The 26,998-nt window shown below is 45.5% G+C and overlaps 1 protein-coding gene across 1 annotated transcript in view; it reads left to right on the top strand.

Moving 5' to 3' along the window:
• The window catches only part of LOC126184291 (putative uncharacterized protein DDB_G0285119), a 153,827-nt gene extending 127,655 nt beyond the window's left edge, over nucleotides 1–26,172 (top strand). The window contains exon 9 of the mRNA XM_049926669.1: nucleotides 26,024–26,172. Coding sequence (XP_049782626.1) covers nucleotides 26,024–26,172 — 149 coding nt within the window. The remainder of the gene's footprint in view (nucleotides 1–26,023) is intronic.
• The last annotated feature ends 826 nt before the right edge of the window (nucleotides 26,173–26,998 follow it).

The following is a 26,998-nucleotide window of genomic DNA, read 5'->3' on the forward strand; positions in this document are numbered from 1 at the left end:
TTCAGTGCTCTGTCGAATTCTTCTCGCAGTATTGTATCTCCTCTTCACCTAGTTCTCTTCTCTTTCTGTAACATTGCCATCAATTACATTTCCTTTCTACAGCCCTTCTGCCGGCCGCAGTGGCCGAGCGGTTGTAGGCGCTACAGTCTGTAACCGCTCGACGGCTACGATCGCAGGTTCGAATCCTGCCTCGGGCATGGATGTGTGTGATGTCCTTCGGGTAGTTAGGTTTAAGTAGTTCTAAGTTCTAGGGGACTGATGACCTCAGAAGTTAAGTCCCATAGTGCTCAGAGCCATTTGAACCATTTTTCTGCAGCCCTTGTGTATACTCTTACCTTTCAGATTTTCCTTCTCGGGTTAGTACTGGTTTTCTATCTGAGTTCTTGATGTTCATACAGGTGATCTCCTTTTTTCCAAACGTCTCTTTAATTTTTCTGGACGCAGCATACACTGATAAGCCAAAACATTATGACTACTGCCCACTGCGACGTTGGATGCCGCATAATGGAGTTGCGGGCACCTGACGGTAACAAAAGTATGCAAGCGGAGCAGACACGGACGGGGGATCATCCTACGAATATATAGGGTGCCTACGGAGAATTCTATTTAGGTAATCGACTTGGGTAATGGGCAGATTATTATTACGAATAACCTGTGAACGAGTACCTCAAAAACGGCGAAGCTGGTCCAATGTTCACGTGCTGTTGTGAGCATCAACGGAAAGAGGTGGAAGGACAGTAAAACTACCACTAGGCGCTAAATGGTTGGACGTCCGCAATTTTTCACAGAACGTGAGGTTCGGAGGCTTGTGTGCTCTGTAAAGTAAAATAGGTGGTGATCTTTGGCATCTCTGCCGAAAAAGCACAATGCTGGTGCACTCACAAGTGTTTCGGAGCACATCGTTCATCGTACATTGTTGAACATGGAGCTCCGCAGCAGACCACCCCTACGCGTTCACATGTTGACCCAACGACACCGTCAGTTACGATTGCAGTTGGCACGGGACCATCGAGATACGATCGCCGATCAATGGAAACGTGTCGAGCCGACACTAGGTCGGTGGTCGTCTCCAGAAACGCTGTCATCGAGGTGAACGGCGGCTCGAAAGGTGGAACGTGCCACGGACGCAGGCTCGTGGGGGCAGTATTACGCTATGGGAGACATTCTCCTCCGCTTTCATGGGACCTGTGGTAGTAATCGAAGACCCCATTGATACTAGGCACGCTACGGCAGGATGACGGTACGATGACAACGGGGTGGAGAAACACAGCGCAACATCAGCTGCGAACCACCTGCATCCCTTCATGCTTGGTGTCTTCCCCGGCGGCTGTGTCATCTTTCTGCAGTATAACTGTCCGTGTCTCGGAGCCAGAATCGTGCTTCAATGATTTGAAAAGCATGATAGTGAACTGACGTTGATGGCTCGGCGACAAAAACCGCCTGATGTAAATCCTATGGAACCCATCTAGGTCGCTATCGCGCTGCATCACCGCGTACGCATATCAGCGACCCGTTATTTACAGGGATTAGATGATCAATGCGTATATATTTAATGCCACATACCTCCACAAACCTACCAACAAAATGTCGGATCCGTGATACGCAAAATCAGTGATATATTTCGTTTCAAAGACGGAGAAACAAGCTGTTAAACAGGTGGTCCTAATGTTTTGGCTCATCAGTATGTATCTTTCTCCTACTTACAAGTACCTTAATAGCCTTGCAGCCGCGCGGGGTAGCCGAGCGGTCTAAGGGCGCCTTGTCACCGTTCGCGCAGCTCCCCCCCGTCGGACGTTCGAGTCCTCATTCGGGCATGGGTGTGTATGTGTTGTCCTTAGAGTGAGATAGTTTAAGTTAAATTAAGAAGTGTGTAAGGTTAGGGACCGATGACATCAGCAGTTTGGTCCGAGAAGATCTTACCACAAATTTTAAAAATAGCCTTGCATTTGTCATCTAGTCATTCCTGCTCAGACATGTTGCATTCCTTGTCAGTCGCATCATTGTACGCACACTATAGAGATAATATAGAACCATGTGTAGTAATAATAGAAGATATAGCGCAGTACTGTAGAAATAAGAACCTAATTATATGTGCAGACATTAACACCAAATCCACACTCTGACAAAACAGACGATAGGGGACGGACACTTAATGACACTAAACAGGAGACACAACTACACATAATAAATGAAGATGCACCAACACCCACCTACCGGGGAGCATACGGATCCAGTAGCAAAATTGACATTACTTTAATGAACGACAGAGCACTAGGACGGGTAGAAAGATGGACTGTACACGACTCTTTGAACACGAGCGATCAAAACGTAATAGAAATTAAACTCACATCAAACAACAACCACACGATACACAACACAGCACATTTGAATTTCAGAAGGGCAAATTGGAATAGATTACAACAAATTGTACAAGATGAAAACATACACAACATAAAGGGGAGCGTGGATTATAGGGCACACAAACTAACAGACGTAATTCAAAAAGCACGAGAAATAGCCATACCAAAGATCACAAACAGTAAACACCATGGCCAGCCGAACTAACCAGACTTAAACGCGGCATGACAAGAAAACGAAAACTGTATCAAAAGACCTAGATACAAAGGGAAAAACTAATAAGACTTGCTGCATATAGGGAAGCCAAAGACCTTTTCGAAGGGACCCTGCTACAAACCAGGAAACAACACTGGGAAAATTATGTGGCCACACACACCCAACAAAATGTTTGGGGGAACAACACGAGATGCTGACAGACAAAATCAAGGCACCACTGGTACTAGGCACGCTACGGGGGGATGACGGTACGATGAAACGGGGTGGAGAAACATAGCGCAACGTCTGCTGAACGAAGTCCTCCCGGAGAATGTCATCGACACAGACACACAGGAACAGACTGCATTAAGGAATAAACTACACACACCGTATAACACGAATACTGCCACATGTCCCTTTGAGCACGAGGAAGTTGCGGTAGCAATAAGAGAACTAAAAAAACAAGAAAGCACCTGGATCGGATAGGATCCATGTAGAAGTGCTAAAGAGGTTAGCACCACAAATCACTCCATACTTAACAGAGTTAGTAATGACTCCTTACGGCTAGACCGAGAACCGACAGCCGGCCGGTGGTGGCCGAGCGGTTCTAGGCGCTTCAGTCTGGAACCGCGCGACCGCTACGGTCGCAGGTTCGAATCCTGCCTCGGGCATGTATGTGTGTGATGTCCTTAGGTTAGTTAGGTTTAAGTTGTTCTAAGTTCTAGGGGACTGATGACCTAGGATGTTAAGTCCCATAGTGCTCAGAGCCATTTGAAGATTTTTTTTTTTTTTTTTTTTTTTTGAGAACCGACAAGCTGGAAAACCTCAAATGCAGTAATCATACGAAAATCAGCAGACATGGATCTATAGGATTCTGTATCTGAAGGATCTCTATGTCTAATAAGCACCATGGCAAAAATCCAGGAGAGACTTCTGTACGACTGCTTGGAGGCTCACAGAGCTCTTCTGGGACTAAGCCCACACCAGTTTGGATTTAGAAAAGACGCTCTGAGCACTATGGGACTTAACATCTATGGTCATCAGTCCCCTAGAACTATTTAAACCTAACTAACCTAAGGACAGCACACAATACCCAGTCATCACGAGGCAGAGAAAATCCCTGACCCCGCCGGGAATCGAACCCGGGAACCCGGGCGTGGGAAGCGAAAACGCTACCGCACGACCACGAGCTGCGGACGATTTAGAAAAGATAAAAGCATTTATGACGCAATTAACAGAGCTCTCGAAATTACACAAAATACAGACAATACATACTCATTGGCAATTATGATTGAAATCGCAGGGGCATTTGATAACCTGTGGTGGCCAGCACTGTTACTGATGTTACGCCAGATAGAAGTACCCGCAGCCCTATACAATAGTCCACTAGACTATTGCTGGGATAGTGGAATGGAATGGCGTGCGGTCAACCGGAAGGTAATTAGGAAAATTGCCAAGGGTGACCTCCAGGGTTTGATCTGTGGGTCCATCTTCTGGGACATAACTATTGAACCCTCTTGCAGCTGCTGGATGTGGACGATAGGACATATGGAGTTGTCGCATATGCAGATGACGTACTTCTGGTCATCACAGCAAATACAAGAGCCCAGCTAGAGGAGAAGGCGACTGATACACTGCAAACAATAACAAAGTGGTAAGGCACAAAAAAGCTCAAGATAGCGGGTATCAAAAAGATATACACACTATTAAGGGTCAACCAAGACGTAACCCATCAATAAAAATCGGAGACAGTAGCATAAGAAGATCCAAAGTCTTCCTCTACTTGGGCGTACACATAGATGAAAAATTGAACTTTCACGAACACATCAGAATCACAACGGACAAGGCAGAAAAAATACTACACAAAATGGCAAGGATAGATTCAGGACAATACAGACTCTCCTTGCCAATCACAAGAACCTACCACTGCGCACTCTTCAAATCAGTACTAAGTTTTGCGGCCAGTACATGGGCGCACAGGCTGAACCTAGTCGCAAACAGAACAGCGGTTAGGCGAGGACAGAAGCGTCCTATTGAGACTATTTGGACCATTAGGCACGACATCAGTCGAAGTACTTTGTGTTGTGCTCGGAATCTTCCCAATAAGTATTACAATCAGATATCGGGCCGCTTTGTACTGGTTAAAGATGGGTAGACTAGATCAGGTTAGTATAATAACTGGTTCACAGCTGAATAACAAGCGGAACCTCAGAAAATGGAAAATTTACACATGGCAGGAAGAATGGGGCATGAATGATAAGGGACGGAGAGTACACACATTCTTCCGGACATAACGGAAAGGTTAAGAATGAAACGCACCGACCTTAGTCGCGGCATGGTGCATTTCTTGACAGGGCACGGATCATCCTACGCACTTTAACCACGTGAGTCTAAGAGAGAAATCCAGAAGCACATGTGGAGGTATGGGAACACCCGAACACACTATCCTATTCTGCGTGAAATACATACACCATAGGAACACACTTGGCATACAACACATACAAACTGAACGCCACATATACGAGGCAATTAGAACACCGGAACTATGGGACGAACTGAACGCACTAACAGAAAAAATATCAGACGAATGCCACAAAGAATGCAGACGTGGGAGGCTGTATAGACGACAGACCTATGTGCGGCACCTAGATTGACAACATAGTGTGAAGTATGAGAATGAGGACTAAGACAGAACAAATAACTCGACATAAACATAACACGCCTAGAAATAATATCCTAGACCTAGTACAATTATTGCCAACAAAGTGGACAATAATAGAATAGATCCAAAACTATACATAGATATAGACAGTGGCAGCGCACCGTCGCAGTTGCCATAGCCAAACACGCCACTTTAAACCTGCAAATAGTGTAATTAGTTTAGAAATAGCCTTAGTCTAGGGTAGATCCTTGTGGTATAAGGGTAGAATTAAAGGGTATTGGAGCCTGAGGATCAACGGCTTGACGCTTAATTCCAAGGCTTTCATCCTTAGAACCCCACGGTGGAGGGACTTCGAACTTCTTGCTATGCTATCTTCTTTATTTTCTTCTTCATTCATAACTATTCATTTGTATTTATCTTTCGAACTTCAAAACACTTATAAAATTTTTGTTAAATGGGTTTGGGTAAGCTGCCAAAGAAAGAAATCAAAAGAAAAGAAAAATGAAAATAAAATCAAAATAATTAACAGATAAAATAAGACCAAAATAAGACCCGTCTCCAAGTGGCGAGACACAGGCAACGGTGCGACCGGATGCGGGTACTGGTGTGGATGTTACAATCCACATCAGGGCGCGTACACTGGTCGCAGCGGCTAAGAGGTCAGTAAAGACCCACCGTAAGCAATTAGGTTCAAATGCCTCTGAGCACTAGGGGACTTAACTTCTGAGGTCATCAGTCCCCTAGAACTTAGAACTACTTAAACCTAACTAACCTAAGGACATCACACACACATCCATGCCCGAGGCAGGATTCGAACCTGCGACCGTAGCGGTCACGCGGTTCCAGACTGTAGCGTCTACAACCGCTCGGCCACAAGCAATTAGGTGATGGGTCGTAAAATAAGGGCGGGAAGTAAAAAAAAATTCCTTGTCAGTCTCGTTTTTGGAAGTTTGTATTCCCTTTTGCATACTTCCTTTGCTACATTTTTATGTTTTCTCGATTCATTAGTTAAATTTAATAACTCCATTAGTATCCAACAATTTCTCCTAAGACTTGCCTTTTTACCAATTTGATCCTGTGCTGCCTTTTCTATTTTATCTTTCAAAGATAACCATTCGTTTTCTGCTGTATTTCTTTCCATAATTTCAGCCAATCACTGCCTAGTACTCTTTCTGAAACACTCAACAAACTCTGGTTCTTTCAACTCATCCAGCTCCCATTCCCTCAGTTTCCTTCTTTTTTGCAGTTTCCTCAGTTTTAATCTACAATTAATAACCAATAAATTATGGTCAGAGTCCACATCTGCCTTAGGAAATGCCTTACTGTTTAAAAAATGGTTCCGAAATCTCTCAGTCTGAAGCCTTCTGATGTCTTCAAAGTCTGTTCCATGTATATAACAACCCTTTATGATTCTTACACCAAGTGTTTGCGATGATTATAGTATACTTTGTGCAGAATTTCTCCCACGCGGCTTCCTCTCTATCCTTTCCTCCAGTCCATATTCACCCTCTATTTTTCCTTCTCTTCCTTTTCCTACTATCGAATTCCAGTCCCCCATCACAATTAAATTTTTCTCCTCCTTAATTATCTGAGTAATTTCTATTGTCTCATTATACATTTTTTCAGTCACTTCATCATTTGCATAGCTAGTTGTCATATAACCTTACATTACTGTGGTGGGTATTGGTTTCGTCCCTATCTTCGCTACGAAAATGCGTCCACTATGCTGTTCGTAGTAGCTTAGCCGCATTCATATTTCATTATTCTTTATTAGACCTGCTCCTGCATTACCCCTACTTGATTTTGTATTTATAGCTATGTACTCAACAGACCAGAACAGCTGTTCATCGTGCTACCGAACTTCACCACTTCCCACGACATGTAGCTTGATTACCTTTTTTAAATTTTCTTGTCTACCTACCCAATTAAAGGCTGTAACATTCCTGTCACCTACCCGTAGATTGCTAGTTTTGGTTTTCATCATGAGCATAATACTCAATAATAAACACGTGAAACCGATTAGACGGCAAAAGAGCGCGCGCACACACACACACACACACACACACACAAACGCTTGCTAGCTTTCCATATGCTGCCGTCTTTGCAGCGCACGAAATAAAGTTGGTGTTCCACTGCATATAAACATTTCACTATCTCCATAAGCTGAAAGGTAGTTTTCTTGTAATCGGGAGCTATGGAGGGGTAATAATTCCCGTTAGATATCATTATTTAAGACTTCTATGGTTCCTCCATATCACTTGAAGTGAAGGCGTATCTCACTCCACATAATTTTAAAGGTAAAGGGGATTTCCTTCCACTTCGATGTTCAGTGCCAGTTACTTCTCAACCCGTAATAACTTCGACATCGTCGGCGCGCTGAACTTCAACCATCTTTTTACATTTTGGGATCATGTAAAAGTAAGCGGTAAAAAAAAAAAAAAAGACATGTGCTTCCTACACATATAAGACGCAGTAAATTGAAAAAGAGACAGATTAAAAACGTTAGTAAACTGTTTATTATTTAAAAAGCAATCGTCGTTACTGTTATAATTTTTATCCCGCTGTGAGACAAGACGGTCATTGCTTTCATGGAAAAAAGTCTACGGTTGCCTATGGAACCATGATTGTACCCAGGCGTGCACCTCTTCGCCCGATGCGATTCGACTGCCACGACTGCCTTTCCTCAGGGCTCCAAATACACTCCTGGAAATTGAAATAAGAACACCGTGGATTCATTGTCCCAGGAAGGGGAAACTTTATTGACACATTCCTGGGGTCAGATACATCACATGATCACACTGACAGAACCACAGGCACATAGACACAGGCAACAGAGCATGCACAATGTCGGCACTAGTACAGTGTATATCCACCATTCGCAGCAATGCAGGCTGCTATTCTCCCATGAAGACGATCGTAGAGATGCTGGATGTAGTCCTGTGGAACGGCTTGCCATGCCATTTCCACCTGGCGCCTCAGTTGGACCAGCGTTCGTGCTGGACGTGCAGACCGCGTGAGACGACGCTTCATCCAGTCCCAAACATGCTTAATGGGGGACAGATCCGGAGATCTTGCTGGCCAGGGTAGTTGACTTACACCTTCTAGAGCACGTTGGGTGGCACGGGATACATGCGGACGTGCATTGTCCTGTTGGAACAGCAAGTTCCCTTGCCGGTCTAGGAATGGTAGAACGATGGGTTCGATGACGGTTTGGATGTACCGTGCACTATTCAGTGTCCCCTCGACGATCAGCAGTGGTGTACGGCCAGTGTAGGAGATCGCTCCCCACACCATGATGCCGGGTGTTGGCCCTGTGTGCCTCTGTCGTATGCAGTCCTGATTGTGGCGCTCACCTGCACGGCGCCAAACACGCATACGACCATCATTGGCACCAAGGCAGAAGCGACTCTCATCGCTGAAGACACGTCTCCATTCGTCCCTCCATTCACACCTGTCGCGACACCACTGGAGGCGGGCTGCACGATGTTGGGGCGTGAGCGGAAGACGGCCTAACGGTGTGCGGGACCGTAGCCCAGCTTCATGGAGACGGTTGCGAATGGTCCTCGCCGATACCCCAGGAGCAACAGTGTCCCTAATTTGCTGGGAAGTGGCGGTGCGGTCCCCTACGGCACTGCGTAGGATCCTACGGTCTTGGCGTGCATCCGTGCGTCGCTGCGGTCCGGTCCCAGGTCGACGGGCACGTGCACCTTCCGCCGACCACTGGCGACAACATGGATGTACTGTGGAGACCTCACGCCCCACGTGTTGAGCAATTCGGCGGTACGTCCACCCGGCCTCCCGCATGCCCACTATACGCCCTCGCTCAAAGTCCGTCAACTGCACATACGGTTCACGTCCACGCTGTCGCGGCATGCTACCAGTGTTAAAGACTGCGATGGAGCTCCGTATGCCACGGCAAACTGGCTGACACTGACGGCGGCGGTGCACAAATGCTGCGCAGCTAGCGCCATTCTACGGCCAACACCGCGGTTCCTGGTGTGTCCGCTGTGCCGTGCGTGTGATCATTGCTTGTACAGCCCTCTCGCAGTGTCCGGAGCAAGTATGGTGGGTCTGACACACCGGTGTCAATGTATTCTTTTTTCCATTTCCAGGAGTGTACATGGAAATCACATGGGGAGAGATCGGAACTATATGGAAAATCTGTAAGAACTTTCCAGCGAAGATTCTGCAGCGTAGTCGAAAAAACCTACGAACAAAATGTCCACGCACTTGTTGCCAAGGATCTTTAGACTACGTTGCGGAAGTTTCGCTGGGAAGTCGTTACACATACTTCATACCATCCCGGTGTCTCCGCATGCGATTTCCATATTGTTGGAGCCCTGAAAGACGACATTCGTGGCCACCGATTTCCATCAGACAAAGAGGTACACACCTGGATACAATCATGGTTCCGTAGGCAACCACAGACTTTATTCCATGATGGCATTGACCATCTTGTGACACAATGGGATAAATGTATTAAAAGTTGTGGCGAATTACTTTTGAAATAATAAAAAGTTTAGTTACTTTCTGTCCATCCGTCTCGTTTTTCACTTGAATGCCCCTTGTACATTACTCTCGGTATCATAGTAAAGTAAAAATCAAAATCTGAACTCACGGTGCTAAATACCATTACATAGTGAGCTTAGAGCTTATGTTCCACTCACAGATTTCTGGAAAGAATCTCCCCCATGGGATAACGTCTCTTTTGTGAGTACGTACTTGGCCACCACGGGGCCCAGCCCCAGCAGCGTGGCATGTATTCCACCAGTTGTGCCTTTATCTCTCTGCGCCAGTCCTTTCTTACAAAGATGTTACGCTCAAAACCCAGAACGGTAGCCTTTCCATTGTGTGTGGGTGTTCAGGAAGGGGGGGGGGGGGCACCCCTCAAGTACCGGCACAGTGGTAGCCCTCTGATCACGCAGTGATCGTACTGTTGGTGCCTGAGCTGAAACTCCCCACGCAAGCCAAGGAGTATGTATCCATCATGACGGAGACAGAGGGCCTCCGGGAAACAGTTTACCGGCTAGGTAACCATTGTTGTGGTTGGTGCCTGTGCGAAGAGCCCCCTTTTGGAGTGAGTGGTACCATGGCAGAAGATTCTCACGTCAAGAGAATTAAATTTTGTTCCACTGGTTGTCGCAAGATCCCAGCAGTCTCTTCAGATGGGGTAGATTATTATAATGGGGAGAGAGATACCACCCTACGTCGTTTCCTTCCCTGGGTATTCTGTCGGGAATGGGACAAGTCGGACGTTTTGAAGCGAAATACTTTACCCAATACTGTACTCAGACTGACGGTGGGTACTTTTACTACAACGAAAGCATTATATTTTGTCGAAAACGTAGAAGACAAGCTTGGGGAAGTTGAGTCTTTGGGGGAAATGTGTAACACTTCGTTATTAATTACAACTGCCTCTCCTGGCCAATTTGTAGCTCTCACGGCGTTCAATGGTCTACGTGACATTCCTGTGACCATTTCCCCACACAAAACTTCGAACATAGTCCAAGGAATCATCTTCCACAGAGATCTTATGGCTGAAACAGACGAGGAGCTTCAAACTAATCTCCTGTGGTGAGTGAACCGTGATTTATTTTCAAAGAATATTCTTAAGAATTTATTTTATTTACTAGCGATTCATCAAGAACATTAACACATTTAATCACACTATGTAAGCATGGAAGTAGTTGCCAGGGAGTAACTGATGAAATCATAACCAAATTCCTTTTAACAAATGGGAATTTTATTCACTTTAATAGTGCCTAAAAGCATTTTTTAAAAGAAACAGATTTAAAATTATAATCAGAAAGCACCCTCTAAATATCAAGGTTACAATTTATTCAGAGGCAGAAAGAAACAAGTTTTGACTGTATGAGCTTTCGGGCAGAGAACCTTGCCGCTCCCCTTTGACACAGCCGTAGTTACGACCGCTCACAACAGCCTCTGAAAGACTACACTGGTGCAAATCTGCAACACACCAGATAACTTTAAGAGTTTTAACAATTTACATAAGCACACAAACGCTGCACCCCCCGTAGGATGGATGGAAATGGTACAAAACACTAACAGTTAAAATATTAACCTTGCCACCGAAGGTGCAACTTGATTTTAACTTCTAAGAAAAGTTTACGATGAAAGAGTGGCAACTTTATATACTAAAATGATCATTTAAATAAAAGCCCATGAAATGCTATCTTATATAAAAGTCTACAAGGTTGGCCAAACAATAGTTAAGATGCTCTACAGTACACAGATACCGCCACTCAAGATCATAGACAATAATATCAAAGTTTCCAAAGATCAAAACATATTTCAGGTATTAGGCCGTTATACTCCAAGCAATAAATTCGTTAACACACCATATCCAACAAACATGACAGAGGCAACTACTAACGTACAGTAGATTGATAGGGAGATTACCGAACAACCCGAACCGCAGGTTGCTCTAACCCGCCCCTACTCCACAGGGAAAAACGGACCACTCAATTTATAAACAACCACCTGCCCGCAGGTGGGCAAATGGAGAAGAATGGTGGGACGACCCCAAGGCAAAACGGCTGGTAACCTCACCAAAAAAACAAGTAGAATTTAACAAGAGTAAATCAAACAATATATCACCAATAACTTAACTTCTAATAAACTGCGATTTCTCGAGAAGACCTGGCGCAGCACCCCCAAATAGCTCTCCCGAACCGTCCGCTGCCAGCCGCTTCAACGGACGCATGTCCGTCGCTCGTGGTCTCGCGGTAGCGTTCTCGCTTCCCGAGCACGGGATCCCGGGTTCGATTCCCGGCGGGGTCAGGGATTTTCACCTGCCTCGAGATGACTGGGTGTTTGTGTTGTCCTCATCATTTCATCATCATCCAGGAAAGTGGCGAAATTGGTCTGAGCAAAGATTGAGTAATTGTACGGGCGCTGATAACCACGCAGTTGAGCGCCCCACAAACCAAACATCATCATCATCATCAACGGACGCAGGAAGGCGCGCCGATCTCCCGTCTCACGGCGTCGCAGCTCGCACCGGCTAGACTGATGTGGGTTGACTCCTGTTGCTCTCGTATCGACTGCGCAGTCACTACCCCTCGCTATACGCCGCGGCCCACAGGACTCACGTGGCGACCTCACATGCGCCGACGCTCAAGACGGACAAGTCATCTTGTGTCTCAGTGCGCGACCGACCAACCGATCGATCCAACCGCCAATGACCATTGCCTGAGCCAACTCAAGCAGACTGGCGGCCTAACGCGCAGATTCAGATGCAGGAACTAAGCCTCAACCGGGCGACCACTCGCTGAGTTCTCTTACTAGCGGAGTGGGAACACTCTCATTTTGCCGGCTTTAAAGGTTGATCCGAACGACAGAAATACTAGCGCTTCGAACGTCAGACAGACACTAATTCCCTATCAGAGGGAGACAGCAAAGCTTCGATTGCCACAGCGGCGGCACCACCAGAAACGGAGGGCGACTGCTTCGCACTACGCGCTGTGGCACGCTCTTCAAAAGAGCAATTTTTACCATGGCCCAGTGAGCCATGCATTTTTACATGTACAATAATAACCATAGCCTTTGAAGGGAATGTCATCCTGGAGAACGTTACCGTCATAATGTACAGATGTAATGTGAAACTGAATGTCTCAGTGCGTATGAGGTGCTCCAGATTTTTACGCCTTGGGCATATGTCATCCTGCTGCATGGTGGATCCTAAATGCAGCAGCTGTGGACGATCACTCCACGAAGGTAGTCCTTGTGAACATCCACCTTCATGTGTCAGTTGCGTGAACCATTACCCCCTCGTTCGCCACTATAACCAGCTTGTAAGAAAGAACAGAAGATCCAGGAATACAAATCTATTGATCATCTATCATATACCAAGGTACGGGAGAAATATGAATGCTGACATCCTGTGGATATGACGATCAATTAGGCTAACATAACGACCATCCCCCGGGAACACAAAATCAACAAACAAATACAACAAAAACATAAAATGCAAAAACGTTTAAAATTACTGAAAGAAAAAATGTTAGTACAACTGATACTTCACAGGAGAACCAGCGATTCGTAAATCCTGGCAGCGTCGCCACGTTGCTATAGGACTGCTCGTTGGCTGTATGCTGGTTCTTTATATATTTTTAGTTTATATTGTTACTATTGAACCTGTGTGACCATCTACTCGCATTACCTTAGAGAATTATACTCGACTTTGCGTCCTGGCTGCTAATATACCAGGTCCATAAGAAATGGTGTCTATATAGTGACCCTTATTTGATTAACTTGGTAAACAAATTAATTATTTTAGAAATGTGCGCAACGGAAACTGGTGCGAGTTTCTCTAAGATAACACGTGATGTGGTGGTTGAACTCAAAGCCGTCACTCATCTTAATTCAAATTGCGTATTATTTCTATCTTTCATTACATTTGGAAGATCGAACTGAAAATGCTTGTTCAAATGTGTGTGAAATCTTATGGGACTGCTGAGGTCATCAGTCCCTAAGCTTACACACTACGTAACCTAAATTATCCTAAGGACAAACACACACAACCATGCCCGGGGGAAGGCTCGAACATCTACCGGGACCAGCCGCACTGTCCGTGACTGCAGCGCACTAGACCGATCGGCTAATCCCGCGCGGCTGAAAAGGCTTGCCAGTTTTAATTGAACTGAATAACATACATCCTATCCATTTCATTTATAAGGTGACTGGGGGAATATTTCTTAATTGAAATGCTGACTCTCATTTAATACATTTATTTTCTACTCCGATGAAAATATTTTAGAACACGACACATTAGAATTTCTCTTCAGTTACAAAACTTATGTCTGAATGAATGTTAAACCTCTCATGGGTAGAACAATTACAAAAGGAAAACACTACTCTAATAATTTCATCATGGTCTCATAACACAAAAAATACATAAGTGGGCCACACCGTCTTTAGCGGGATAATCGTCATTCATTCCTTAAAACTCACGTATCATCATGCATGAATTACACTACTAGAAATTTAAGGTAAGCCACTGCTGAAGGTAGAAAACCTCAACCAAAGAAAAGATTTTGGGCAAAAGTTACTAAAAGTTTTGTAGATTTTACAATAATTTATACGCCGCTGTCTGTTTCAAGTGAAAGCACTATGCAATGGACACAGTTAACTTCAGTTTTAGCATGGCAAGGTGAGGGGGGGTGGTATCTATTGTTCTATGCCTGCTATTGGCCATGTGTTCGAACATCAGCTACAGTAAAATTGCTAAAAATACCCTCTTTTGAATCAAAAATTCTTATTAAGACATGTAAAATCACTTTTAAAATGTATCAGCACCAAATCGTGCAAGCAGAAACGCAATTATGCGGCAGGTGCACGGTACTGGCTATGCACTGGATTCACTTTCCAACATCGCGAAAGTAAGAAAGAATGAGAATTTATTCTGGTTTAATTAGCGAATGCTGTTAAGTGAACTGATTAATTTGCTTTGAATGCTGAAAATTGCTTTGTAGCAACGACTATTAGGCTATAAAGCATGTGCTACGCTGAGGGCGCCAACACGTGGTCGATCATATGATATCAAAGAAACTACCTCAAATTCATAAAATATTTAGTTAAAAGCACACTAATAACGGTTAAATATTTCACTGAAAACAACTGTAAGCATACTGAAAACTCGAGAACTGACCACTTTATCGGATTTTGTACCATTGGCGCCAAAATGAAATGCGAACTAAACCCACAGAGAAAGTACCAAAAATAATTAAATTTCGCGATAGAGATTTCTCGATCTACTATATGATACGCAACCTGCACTCATTGTGCTAAAAGTGAAGCTTAAAACTTGGGAAATACACTCCTGGAAATTGAAATAAGAACACCGTGAATTCATTGTCCCAGGAAGGGGAAACTTTATTGACACATTCCTGGGGTCAGATACATCACATGATCACACTGACAGAACCACAGGCACATAGACACAGGCAACAGAGCATGCACAATGTCGGCACTAGTACAGTGTATATCCACCTTTCGCAGCAATGCAGGCTGCTATTCTCCCATGGAGACGATCGTAGAGATGCTGGATGTAGTCCTGTGGAACGGCTTGCCATGCCATTTCCACCTGGCGCCTCAGTTGGACCAGCGTTCGTGCTGGACGTGCAGACCGCGTGAGACGACGCTTCATCCAGTCCCAAACATGCTCAATGGGGGACAGATCCGGAGATCTTGCTGGCCAGGGTAGTTGACTTACACCTTCTAGAGCACGTTGGGTGGCACGGGATACATGCGGACGTGCATTGTCCTGTTGGAACAGCAAGTTCCCTTGCCGGTCTAGGAATGGTAGAACGATGAGTTCGATGACGGTTTGGATGTACCGTGCACTATTCAGTGTCCCCTCGACGATCAGCAGTGGTGTACGGCCAGTGTAGGAGATCGCTCCCCACACCATGATGCCGGGTGTTGGCCCTGTGTGCCTCGGTCGTATGCAGTCCTGATTGTGGCGCTCACCTGCACGGCGCCAAACACGCATACGACCATCATTGGCACCAAGGCAGAAGCGACTCTCATCGCTGAAGACGACACGTCTCCATTCGTCCCTCCATTCACGCCTGTCGCGACACCACTGGAGGCGGGCTGCACGATGTTGGGGCGTGAGCGGAAGACGGCCTAACGGTGTGCGGGAACGTAGCCCAGCTTCATGGAGACGGTTGCGAATGGTCCTCGCCGATACCCCAGGAGCAACAGTGTCCCTAATTTGCTGGGAAGTGGCGGTGCGGTCCCCTACGGCACTGCGTAGGATCCTACGGTCTTGGCGTGCATCCGTGCGTCGCTGCGGTCCGGTCCCAGGTCGACGGGCACGTGCACCTTCCGCCGACCACTGGCGACAACATCGATGTACTGTGGAGACCTCACGCCCTACGTGTTGAGCAATTCGGCGGTACGTCCACCCGGCCTCCCGCATGCCCACTATACGCCCTCGCTCAAAGTCCGTCAACTGCACATACGGTTCACGTCCACGCTGTCGCGGCATGCTACCAGTGTTAAAGACTGCGATGGAGCTCCGTATGCCACGGCAAACTGGCTGACACTGACGGCGGCGGTGCACAAATGCTGCGCAGCTAGCGCCATTCGACGGCCAACACCGCGGTTCCTGGTGTGTCCGCTGTGCCGTGCGTGAGATCATTGCTTGTACAGCCCTCTCGCAGTGTCCGGAGCAAGTATGGTGGGTCTGACACACCGGTGTCAATGTGTTCTTTTTTCCATTTCCAGGAGTGTAGCTACATGAACTGATGGTTCCTGTTGCATGCTCACTACCACGAAGCAAATTTTACGAACACATTTCCGAGAGAACTATTGCAAATAAATTAAAACCCTAACCTGTACCGATGAAGATATGTTGAATGCGTACTATGAGCATACCATGTCGTGAATTTTTTTTTTGCCATATTACCTCAGTTTAATGTCACCAAATCTGCGAGCTGTTGTGCTCCCGCGTCCGGTCCGTCTCATGGCTAGCCCCACAGTGCTCTCCACGCACCGAAATCCGCCCAACGTTCCTATTCAAACGCAGTGGTGGGGAGACTCACCTCACCCCCGCACCAACTTCATAACCTCCCCTCGTTCCTGTTTTCATCTTTGCTTGCTGCACTGGCCTACCTGCCTTTATTCTTGTTGGCAATGACTGCTATTCCCTTAAACTGTTCCCTTTGGTCCATGCTCCCGCTACATTTGACTTCCATTCATCCCCATTCACACTCGTACAGGATAGAATAAGGAGCATACATATAAACGGCGTGTGACCTCTTTGTGAAATGATAAAAAGAAATAAACAAATGCGTCAAATATTCCTTTCGCCCGGCGAAGTATTGAAGCTGCTAGCAATCAAAGAATAACTTTTATCTCGATATAGAAAACATAATTACTTCGTACTGTAACCTAAGGCAAAACGAAAGTAACGCGCCGGCCGGAGTGGCCGTGCGGTCTAGGCGCTACAGTCTGGAGCCGAGCGACCGCTACGGTCGCAGGTTCGAATCCTGCCTCGGGCATGGATGTGTGTGATGTCCTTAGGTTAGTTAGGTTTAATTAGTTCTAAGTTCTAGGCGACTGATGACCTCAGAAGTGCTCAGAGCCATTTGAACCATTTTTTTTTAAGTAACGCCTCAACCCTCGAACAAATCTTGTAAGATAGGCCATTGAATGAACCTTGTACACCAAAGTTTATGAAGGGAGAGAAGAGAAAGAAGTAGAAGAAGAATCGTCACAAGGCTCCTCCAGTGCCCCCAAGGCGCCAGGTCGCCTCACGCAGTGGGATTCTGAGCTGATGTTTATGGACATGGTCCCGTTCCCAAAGGTGACACGTAGTGGCCGTGCGGTTCTAGGCGCTACAGTCTGGAGCCGAGCTGCCGCTACGGTCGCAGGTTCGAATCCTGCCTCGGGCATGGATGTGTGTGATGTCCTTAGGTTAGTTAGGTTTAATTAGTTCTAAGTTCTAGGCGACTGATGACCTCAGAAGTTAAGTCGCATAGTGCTTAGAGCCATTTTGAACCAAAGGTGACAGGCACTTATAAAAAAAAAAATGGTTCAATCGGCTCTGAGCACTATGCGACTTATCTGCTGAGGTCACCAGTCGCCTAGAACTTAGAACTAATTAAACCTACCTAACCTAAGGACATCACACACATCCATGCCCGAGGCAGGATTCGAACCTGCGACCGTAGCGGTCGCTCGGTTCCAGAGTGTAGCGCCCAGAACCGCACGGCCACTCCGGCCGGCAGGCACTTATCTTCTGGTGTGTCGAGCCTTCCTGGTCCCTTCACCCTTAACCTGGCCACCATTCACGTGATTATTCAGTGGCATTGTAATGAATACTACTGTCAACTGCTAGAACTATAACACCGTATTTTCTCCTCTTCTGGAGTTTACATTGCCACCCAAGGAATGCATTTCACTGGTGATTATTCTCCAACGCCGGCCGGAGTGGCCGTGTGGTTCCAGGCGCTAAAGTCTGGAGCCGAGCGACCGCTACGGTCTCAGGTTCTAATCCTGCCTCGGGCATGGATGTGTGTGCTGTCCTTAGATTATTTAGGTTTAATTAGTTCTAAGTTCTAGGCGATTGAAAACCTCTGCAGTTAAGTCGCACGCCCGCATCTCGTGGTCGTGCGGTAGCGCTCTCGCATCCCACGCCCGGGTTCCTGGGTTCGATTCCCGGCGGGGTCAGGGATTTTCTCTGCCTCGTGATGGCTGGGTGTTGTGTGCTGTCCTTAGGTTAGTTAGGTTTAAGTAGTTCTAAGTTCTAGGGGACTGATGACCATAGATGTTAAGTCCCATAGTGCTCAGAGCCATTTGAACCATTTATTCTCCAACGCTCGATGCTTGTCAGAACTGTGCTGGTCCCGAGAGGGCATCTGGAGAGGTCTGCACATTGGTTCATACCGATGCTATCGGTGAATGGATTGCTCGTCGTAGATATTGGAGGCAATAACGATGCAAGTGCAAATGACTTCAGCGATTACCATTTGCAACGTTTACCTACCTTCATCCAAGCCATTTACTTATGTTTAATTGACCATATTAATTCACCAATGCCCACACCCTTCCTTTTCTTCTGCTTGGGGACTTCAATGCGCACCACCCCTGGGAGGGGGCCGGAGGACTACCACTTCAGCTTGTAGGGATTTTGTAAACGACCAGCTTTTTGCAGATAATGGTCTGTGCCTCTTCAATGATGGTTCTCCGAACCACTTCAGTGCCAATCATGGCACCTTTTCAGATATTGGTCTAACTGTCTCTTCCCCTAATTTTGAGGCTTCGCTGCATTAGTTACTACACAATCGGTTTTGTGACAGTGACCACTTTCCAGTGACCCTTCGTTTCTTTGCCACTGCCAAACAGACGACTATCACATTTTCCAAAGCCAGGTGGCCTTTGTATACCTCTGCTGTTACATGAGCTACCACTCTGTCCGATTGCTATTTAGGAGCCTATAACGTGGGGTGCAGATCGTGCTGTTCTTAGCTGTATTTATTGGGCCTTGCTTTCGCCCCAGTTCGTGTACGGTTGTCAGGTTTGTGGTGTGGCAGCTCCTTCAGCTTTAAAAATGTTAGACGCACTTCATCATTGTGGCGTGTGTCGGTCCACCAGTGCCTTTCACACTTGTCTTGTAGACAGTCTCCTTGCTAAAGTGGCGATCTTCTGCCATCAGGTTCTTGGTCTCCTATGCAATCGTCATTCGACAGTGCCCTGTTCATCCCATGTATCCAATTCTCGTTACATGCAGTGGGTATGGTCTTCCTCATTCCTGCCCTTGGCTAGGATTGCTAGTGGGAGATCACCTTGTTCTCGTCTGCCAAGATGTGCTCCCAGTGTTTTCTAGTGCACTCCTCCGTGGATGGTGCTCAGGCCACGGATTAGCACACTGATGTTGTCGCCTCCTATCTAGCTGACTTTCTACTGCAGAAGCATAAGCTGAGACATCCCCTTCTGTTTCACTCCCTACCAACCTGAATCCTACAGTGACCCTCTCACGTGCTGGGAACAACTTCAGGCTCTTGCCTCGTTCCATGACACAGCCCCAGACCCTGATTCAGTTCACTATCAGGTAATCCAACACCTGAATGTCCTCCAAAGGCAACATCTGTTCAGGGCCTTCAGCCATCTTTTGCTCTGAGGTGTCTTCCCATTACAATGGCGAGATGTCATAGATGTCCCAATCCTTAAGCCAGGCAAGAACCCAACTGCTCTCGATAATTACCAGCCGATTAGCCCAACCAACATACTCTGTAAACTTCTTGAAAGGATGGTTGTCTGCAGATTATGCTGGAAGAACTGATAAATCAGTAAAGAGACTAACCTATAGGACAAGACACGGAACAGCTGTTGAACACTGGTGGCACACAAGACCACTGAGATTGGACCACGCCAGAGATTAAGAGGTATACACCTGCAGGGAGGGGACATAGCACTTCCTACATTTCTTCTTTTGGTCCTCCGTGCTCAGTATGGATTTCCGGTTCAATATGGTTCAAATCCCCCCATGAACCATGGACCTTGCCGCTGGTGGGGAGGCTTGCGTGCCTCAGCGATACAGATGGCCGTACCGTAGGTGCAACCACAACGGAGGGGTATCTGTTGAGAGGCCAGACAAACATGTGGTTCCTGAAGAGGGGCAGCAGCCTTTTCAGTAGTTGCAGGGGCAACAGTCTGGATGATTGACTGATCTGGCCTTGTAACATTAACCAAAACGGCCTTGCTGTGCTGGTACTGTGAACGGCTGAAAGCAAGGGGAAACTACAGCCGTAACTTTTCCCGAGGACATGCAGCTCTACTGTATGATTAAATGATGATGGCGTCCTCTTGGGTAAAATATTCCGGAGGTAAAATAGTCCCCCATTCGGATCTCCGGGCGGGGACTACTCAGGAGGACGTCGTTATCAGGAGAAAGAAAACTGGCGTCCTACGGATCGGAGCGTGGAATGTCAGATCCCTTAATCGGGCAGGTAGGTTAGAAAATTTAAAAAGGGAAATGGATAGGTTAAAGTTAGATATAGTGGGAATTAGTGAAGTTCGGTGGCAGGAGGAACAAGACTTTTGGTCAGGTGATTACAGGGTTATAAATACAAAATCAAATAGGGGTAATGCAGGAGTAGGTTTAATAATGAATAAAAAAATAGGAGTGCGGGTTAGCTACTACAAACAGCATAGTGAACGCATTATTGTGGCCAAGATAGACACAAAGCCCATGCCTACTACAGTAGTACAAGTTTATATGCCAACTACCTCTGCAGATGATGAAGAAATAGATGAAATGTATGACGAGATAAAAGAAATTATTCAGGTAGTGAAAGGAGACGAAAATTTAATAGTCATGGGTGACTGGAATTCGTCAGTAGGAAAAGGGAGAGAAGGAAACATAGTAGGTGAATATGGATTGGGGGGAAGGAATGAAAGAGGAAGCCGCCTCGTAGAATTTTGCACAGAGCATAACTTAATCATAGCCGACACTTGGTTCAAGAACCATAAAAGAAGGTTGTATACCTGGAAGAATCCTGGAGATACTAGTAGGTATCAGATAGATTATATAATGGTAAGACAGAGATTTAGGAACCAGGTTTTAAATTGTAAGACATTTCCTGGGGCAGATGTGGATTCTGACCACAATCTATTGGTTATGAACTGCAGATTGAAACTGAAGAAACTGCAAAAAGGTGGGAATTTAAGGAGATGGGACCTGGATAAACTGAAAGAACCAGAGGTTGTACAGAGTTTCAGGGAGAGCATAAGGGAACAATTGACAGGAATGGGGGAAAGAAATACAGTAGAAGAGGAATGGGTAGCTCTGAGGGATGAAGTAGTGAAGGCAGCAGAGGATCAAGTAGGTAAAAAGACGAGGGCTAATAGAAATCCTTGGGTAACAGAAGAAATATTGAATTTAATTGATGAAAGGAGAAAATACAAAAATGCAGTAAATGAAGCAGGCAAAAAGGAATACAGACGTCTCAAAAATGATATCGACAGGAAGTGCAAAATGGCTAAGCAGGGATGGCTAGAGGACAAATGTAAGGATGTAGAGGCTTGTCTCACTAGGGGTAAGATAGATACTGCCTACAGGAAAATTAAAGAGACCTTTGGAGAGAAGAGAACCACTTGTATGAATATCAAGAGCTCAGATGGCAACCCAGTTCTAAGCAAAGAAGGGAAGGCAGAAAGGTGGAAGGAGTATATAGAGGGTTTATACAAGGGCGATGTACTTGAGGACAATATTATGGAAATGGAAGAGGATGTAGATGAAGACGAAATGGGAGATAAGATACTGCGTGAAGAGTTTGACAGAGCACTGAAAGACCTGAGTCGAAACAAGGCCCCGGGAGTAGACAACATTCCATTTGAACTACTGATGGCCTCGGGAGAGCCAGTCATGACAAAACTCTACCATCTGGTGAGCACGATGTATGAGACAGGCGAAATACTCTCAGACTTCAAGAAGAATATAATAATTCCAATCCCAAAGAAAGCAGGTGTTGACAGATGTGAAAATTACCGAACTATCAGTTTAATAAGTCACAGCTGCAAAATACTAACGCGAATTCTTTACAGACGAATGGAAAAACTGGTAGAAGCCGACCTCGGGGAAGATCAGTTTGGATTCCGTAGAAATGTTGGAACACGTGAGGCAATACTGACCTTACGACTTATCTTAGAAGAAAGATTAAGAAAAGGCAAACCTACGTTTCTAGCATTTGTAGACTTAGAGAAAGCTTTTGACAATGTTAACTGGAATACTCTCTTTCAAATTCTGAAGGTGGCAGGGGTAAAATACAGGGAGCGAAAGGCTATTTACTGTTTGTACAGAAACCAGATGGCAGTTATAAGAGTTGAGGGACATGAAAGGGAAGCAGTGGTTGGGAAAGGAGTAAGACAGGGTTGTAGCCTCTCCCCGATGTTATTCAATCTGTATATTGAGCAAGCAGTGAAGGAAACAAAAGAAAAATTCGGAGTAGGTATTAAAATCCATGGAGAAGAAATAAAAACTTTGAGGTTCGCCGATGACATTGTAATTCTGTCAGAGACAGCAAAGGACTTGGAGGAGCAGTTGAACGGAATGGACAGTGTCTTGAAAGGAGGATATAAGATGAACATCAACAAAAGCAAAACGAGGATAATGGAATGTAGTCAAATTAAGTCGGGTGATGCTGAGGGAATTAGATTAGGAAATGAGACACTTAAAGTAGTAAAGGAGTTTTGCTATTTAGGGAGTAAAATAACCGATGATGGTCGAAGTAGAGAGGATATAAAATGTAGACTGGCAATGGCAAGGAAAGCGTTTCTGAAGAAGAGGAATTTGTTAACATCGAGTATAGATTTAAGTGTCAGGAAGTCATTTCTGAAAGTATTTGTATGGAGTGTAGCCATGTATGGAAGTGAAACATGGACGATAACTAGTTTGGACAAGAAGAGAATAGAAGCTTTCGAAATGTGGTGCTACAGAAGAATGCTGAAGATAAGGTGGGTAGATCACGTAACTAATGAGGAGGTATTGAATAGGATTGGGGAGAAGAGAAGTTTGTGGCACAACTTGACTAGAAGAAGGGATCGGTTGGTAGGACATGTTTTGAGGCATCAAGGGATCACAAATTTAGCATTGGAGGGCAGTGTGGAGGGTAAAAATCGTAGAGGGAGACCAAGAGATGAATACACTAAGCAGATTCAGAAGGATGTAGGTTGCAGTAGATACTGGGAGATGAAGAAGCTTGCACAGGATAGAGTAGCATGGAGAGCTGCATCAAACCAGTCTCAGGACTGAAGACCACAACAACAAACAACATGGTTCAAATGGCTCTGCGCCCTTTGGAACTTAACATCTGAGGTCATCAGTCCCCCAGAACTTAGAACTACTTAAACCTAACCAACCTAAGAACATCACACACATCCATGACCGAGGCAGGATTCGAACCTGCGACCGTAGCGGTCACGCGGTTCCAGACTGAAGCGCCTAGCACCGCTCGGACACAGACAGCGGCCGGCTGGATTTCCCGACTCGTTGGTTCTAATACTGCGAACGATTCACGAATGGTTCAAGTAGTTCTCAGTGTTCTCCGTGAGAGTGGTTTTAATTCTCAGTTATAAGGTTTTGATCTACCTCGGGAGCAGGAGCAGGGTGGCTGGTGATGGGGCGCCTCCCGCCATATGCTAGGTCCGTGGGATCCCCGACCCTACTACCAGGCTACTTCTTCATCCCTCTTTTACTTTGTTTTAATCGCTGTTAGATTCCGTTTGCCTATTTTCTGCTGGACCCAGTTTTTTATTCTGGGTGTCGAAGTTTGCTGAATAGTTGGCATACTTGACTGTAGTGGACCAAGGATCGGACAGCTGTGGGTGGAACTTTTCGTGTCGTGTGCAGAGCCCTGGGGACATCCACCTGTGACTTCCCTATCTTCTTCATCTTGTTTCTTTTATCGAAGGTACACAAGCTGCCCATTACGTTTTTAGCCTTATCTTCTTTACTGTACGAATCTCCCGACTAGATCAGAAAAAGTTCTCAGTGAACGTCTCTTCTTCCGGATGCACCACTCTTGTATCGAGGGACTGGTGACCTCATTTATTTTCCCGTACCTCTCCTACGTGACCCCCCCCCCCCCCCCCCCCCACACTCCACCGGTCAGTCAACCACCCGAAAAGAATAACTAGTAAGTCATATAGTATAACAAGAGGTATATTTTTCCTTAAAACATTTTTCTAGGTTACCCAACACTTTTACCTTTTCTCTCTTTCTCCATGAAATGAAATTACAGTCCACGTAGATCATTCATCTTTCCTACGTTTTACATATAGCAGCATCGTTAGTTTTCGCTATCTTTTGTTGAGAAACGTATCCTTCCTCGTCGCATCAGCATATTTAGTCTTCTTCCCGCTTTGGTTTACGGTATCCGTAATCCTCTGTTTTCATACATTAATTTTCGCAGTTACTTTCAAATGAGAATCTTTGTACTTTCATATTCGCAGATTGTAATATACTTTTCCACAAATTATCCACGAGTAGTAGTGACTAGGCCGGCCGGAGTGGCCGAGCGGTTCTAAGCGCTACAGTCTGGAACCGCGCGACCGCTACGGTCGCAGTTTCGAATCCTGCCTCGGGCATGGATGTGTGTGATGTCCTTAGGTTAGTTAGGTTTAAGTAGTTCTAAGTTCTAGGGGACTGATGACCTCAGAAGTTAAGTCCCATAGTGCTCAGAACGATTTGAAACATTTTCAGTAGTAGTGACTACGAGATTCACAGTAGGTAGATGCATGGGATAATATTTTCGTTTCGTGAAACATAATCATATGTTTGTTTATCATGCTAACAAAATGGTTCAAATGGCTCTGAGCACTATGGGACTTAACTTCTGAGGTCATCAGTCCCGTAGAACTTAGAACTACTTAAACCAAACTAGCCTAAGGACATCACACACATCTATGCCCGAGGCAGGATTCGAACCTGCGACCGTAGCGGTCGCGCGGTTCTAGACTGTAGCGCCTAGAACCGCTCGGCCACACCGGCCGGCTATCATGCTATCTTCCGAAGCACAGAATTATATAAATTGGGATATTTAATGTCGCGTCTGTGCTGTGTGCAGGACACTGAAGTCGTACGCATAGACTGCCCAATTTTATAAATACCAGGAACACTTAGACCAAGAGTTTATTGGGTGCAACATCTCTTTAATATTCTTCGGTGGTCAGAAAAATGATGGAGTTCCTTGTCCGTCCTGGAATCTTCCTGTTTTAATTATTGCTGCTCTGGAGAAAGGATGGAGTGCTGTAGGCTGATAATCTTACGATATTTCCTTCGGTTTTTTCGTTTCTTAGAGATTGTCAACTTAATATTTCGTTCAGTATAGCCGTTCTTCTGGGACACCTTTCCCAGATACATGAACTCGGAATGCAGGTCGTCGTTCTTGTCTGAAACAGTATTAGTTCTATGTATTCAAGTCATTTTTCGACGACCCAAGAAAATCAGAGACTCTGCATTCGATAATAGACAGCTTTGCCGTTACCAACTAGCTTAGTAATAAGACAAAGAGTATATTGTATCACTTCTCATGGAGGATAGCCAGAACAATTTCCACTGAACGTCACTATGTAGAGTGCTTCATATTGATTGTTTTGATGATTTTCGCTTTAATGGCTTATTCATCACAAAGGTCCGTAAATTACAGTATATACTCATTTTCGATACGCATTACGTTAGCTTGCAAATTGTATTATACTGCTGATGTGTTTCGTGTAACAGTGCTTGCCACTGTCTTGTCGGATTGAGGTATTAAGCAAATTTGCTCTTTCCTATAGCCAACGGTGGGAACAACAACAACAACAACAACAACAACAACATGAACATCAACTGGATTCCCATGCAAGAGATTACCCTGGTGGCACACCGCGCCAACGGCCCTGAAGTGGTAGGGGCTCTCCTTGTACCACAAGGACCTGGTGAGTAACTATCACACTTCTGTCGCTTATATCCGACGTAAGGTTGAACACGATTTAACTCGGTTTCTTGGTAGAATTCTACACACAGCGCTGTAACAGTTAAGTCGTGGAATCGAATCGTACTGGCTTTGAATGTGTTCTTGAGAAGAATCACAGCAAGTAACGGAACCCAGCATGTTTTCCTCGACGGTGAGTGTTCCTCGCAGACAAGGGTATTGGCAGGAGAGCCCCAGGGATGTATGACAGGACTACTGTCTACTGCATAGACATAAATGATCTGGCGGACAGAGTAATCAGCAGTCTGTGATTGTTTGCTGATGATATTGTGGTGTATTGAAGGTGCCTGGAGGAGGAGGCAAGGTGGTTTAGACAAAGTTTCTAGTTGGTGTGATGAACGGCAGCTAGCTCTAGATGTCGAAAAATGTAAGTTAAAGCAGATGAGTAGGAAAAACAAAGCCATAATGTTCGAATACCGTATTAGTAGTGAGATGCTTTACACAGTCAGTTAAATATCTAGGCGTAACGTTACAAAGTAGTAGGAAGTGGAATGATCATGTAAGGACTGTAGTAGGGAGTACGAATGATACATTTTGGTTTATTTGGAGAATTTTAGCGAAGTGTGGTTCGCCTGTAGAGGAGACGGCATATAAACTCCTGGAAATTGAAATAAGAACACCGTGAATTCATTGTCCCAGGAAGGGGAAACTTTATTGACACATTCCTGGGGTCAGATACATCACATGATCACACTGACAGAACCACAGGCACATAGACACAGGCAACAGAGCATGCGCAATGTCGGCACTAGTACAGTGTATATCCACCTTTCGCAGC

This window comes from Schistocerca cancellata, chromosome 4 (genome assembly GCF_023864275.1).
Source record: "Schistocerca cancellata isolate TAMUIC-IGC-003103 chromosome 4, iqSchCanc2.1, whole genome shotgun sequence".
Lineage (NCBI taxonomy): Eukaryota > Metazoa > Arthropoda > Insecta > Orthoptera > Acrididae > Schistocerca > Schistocerca cancellata.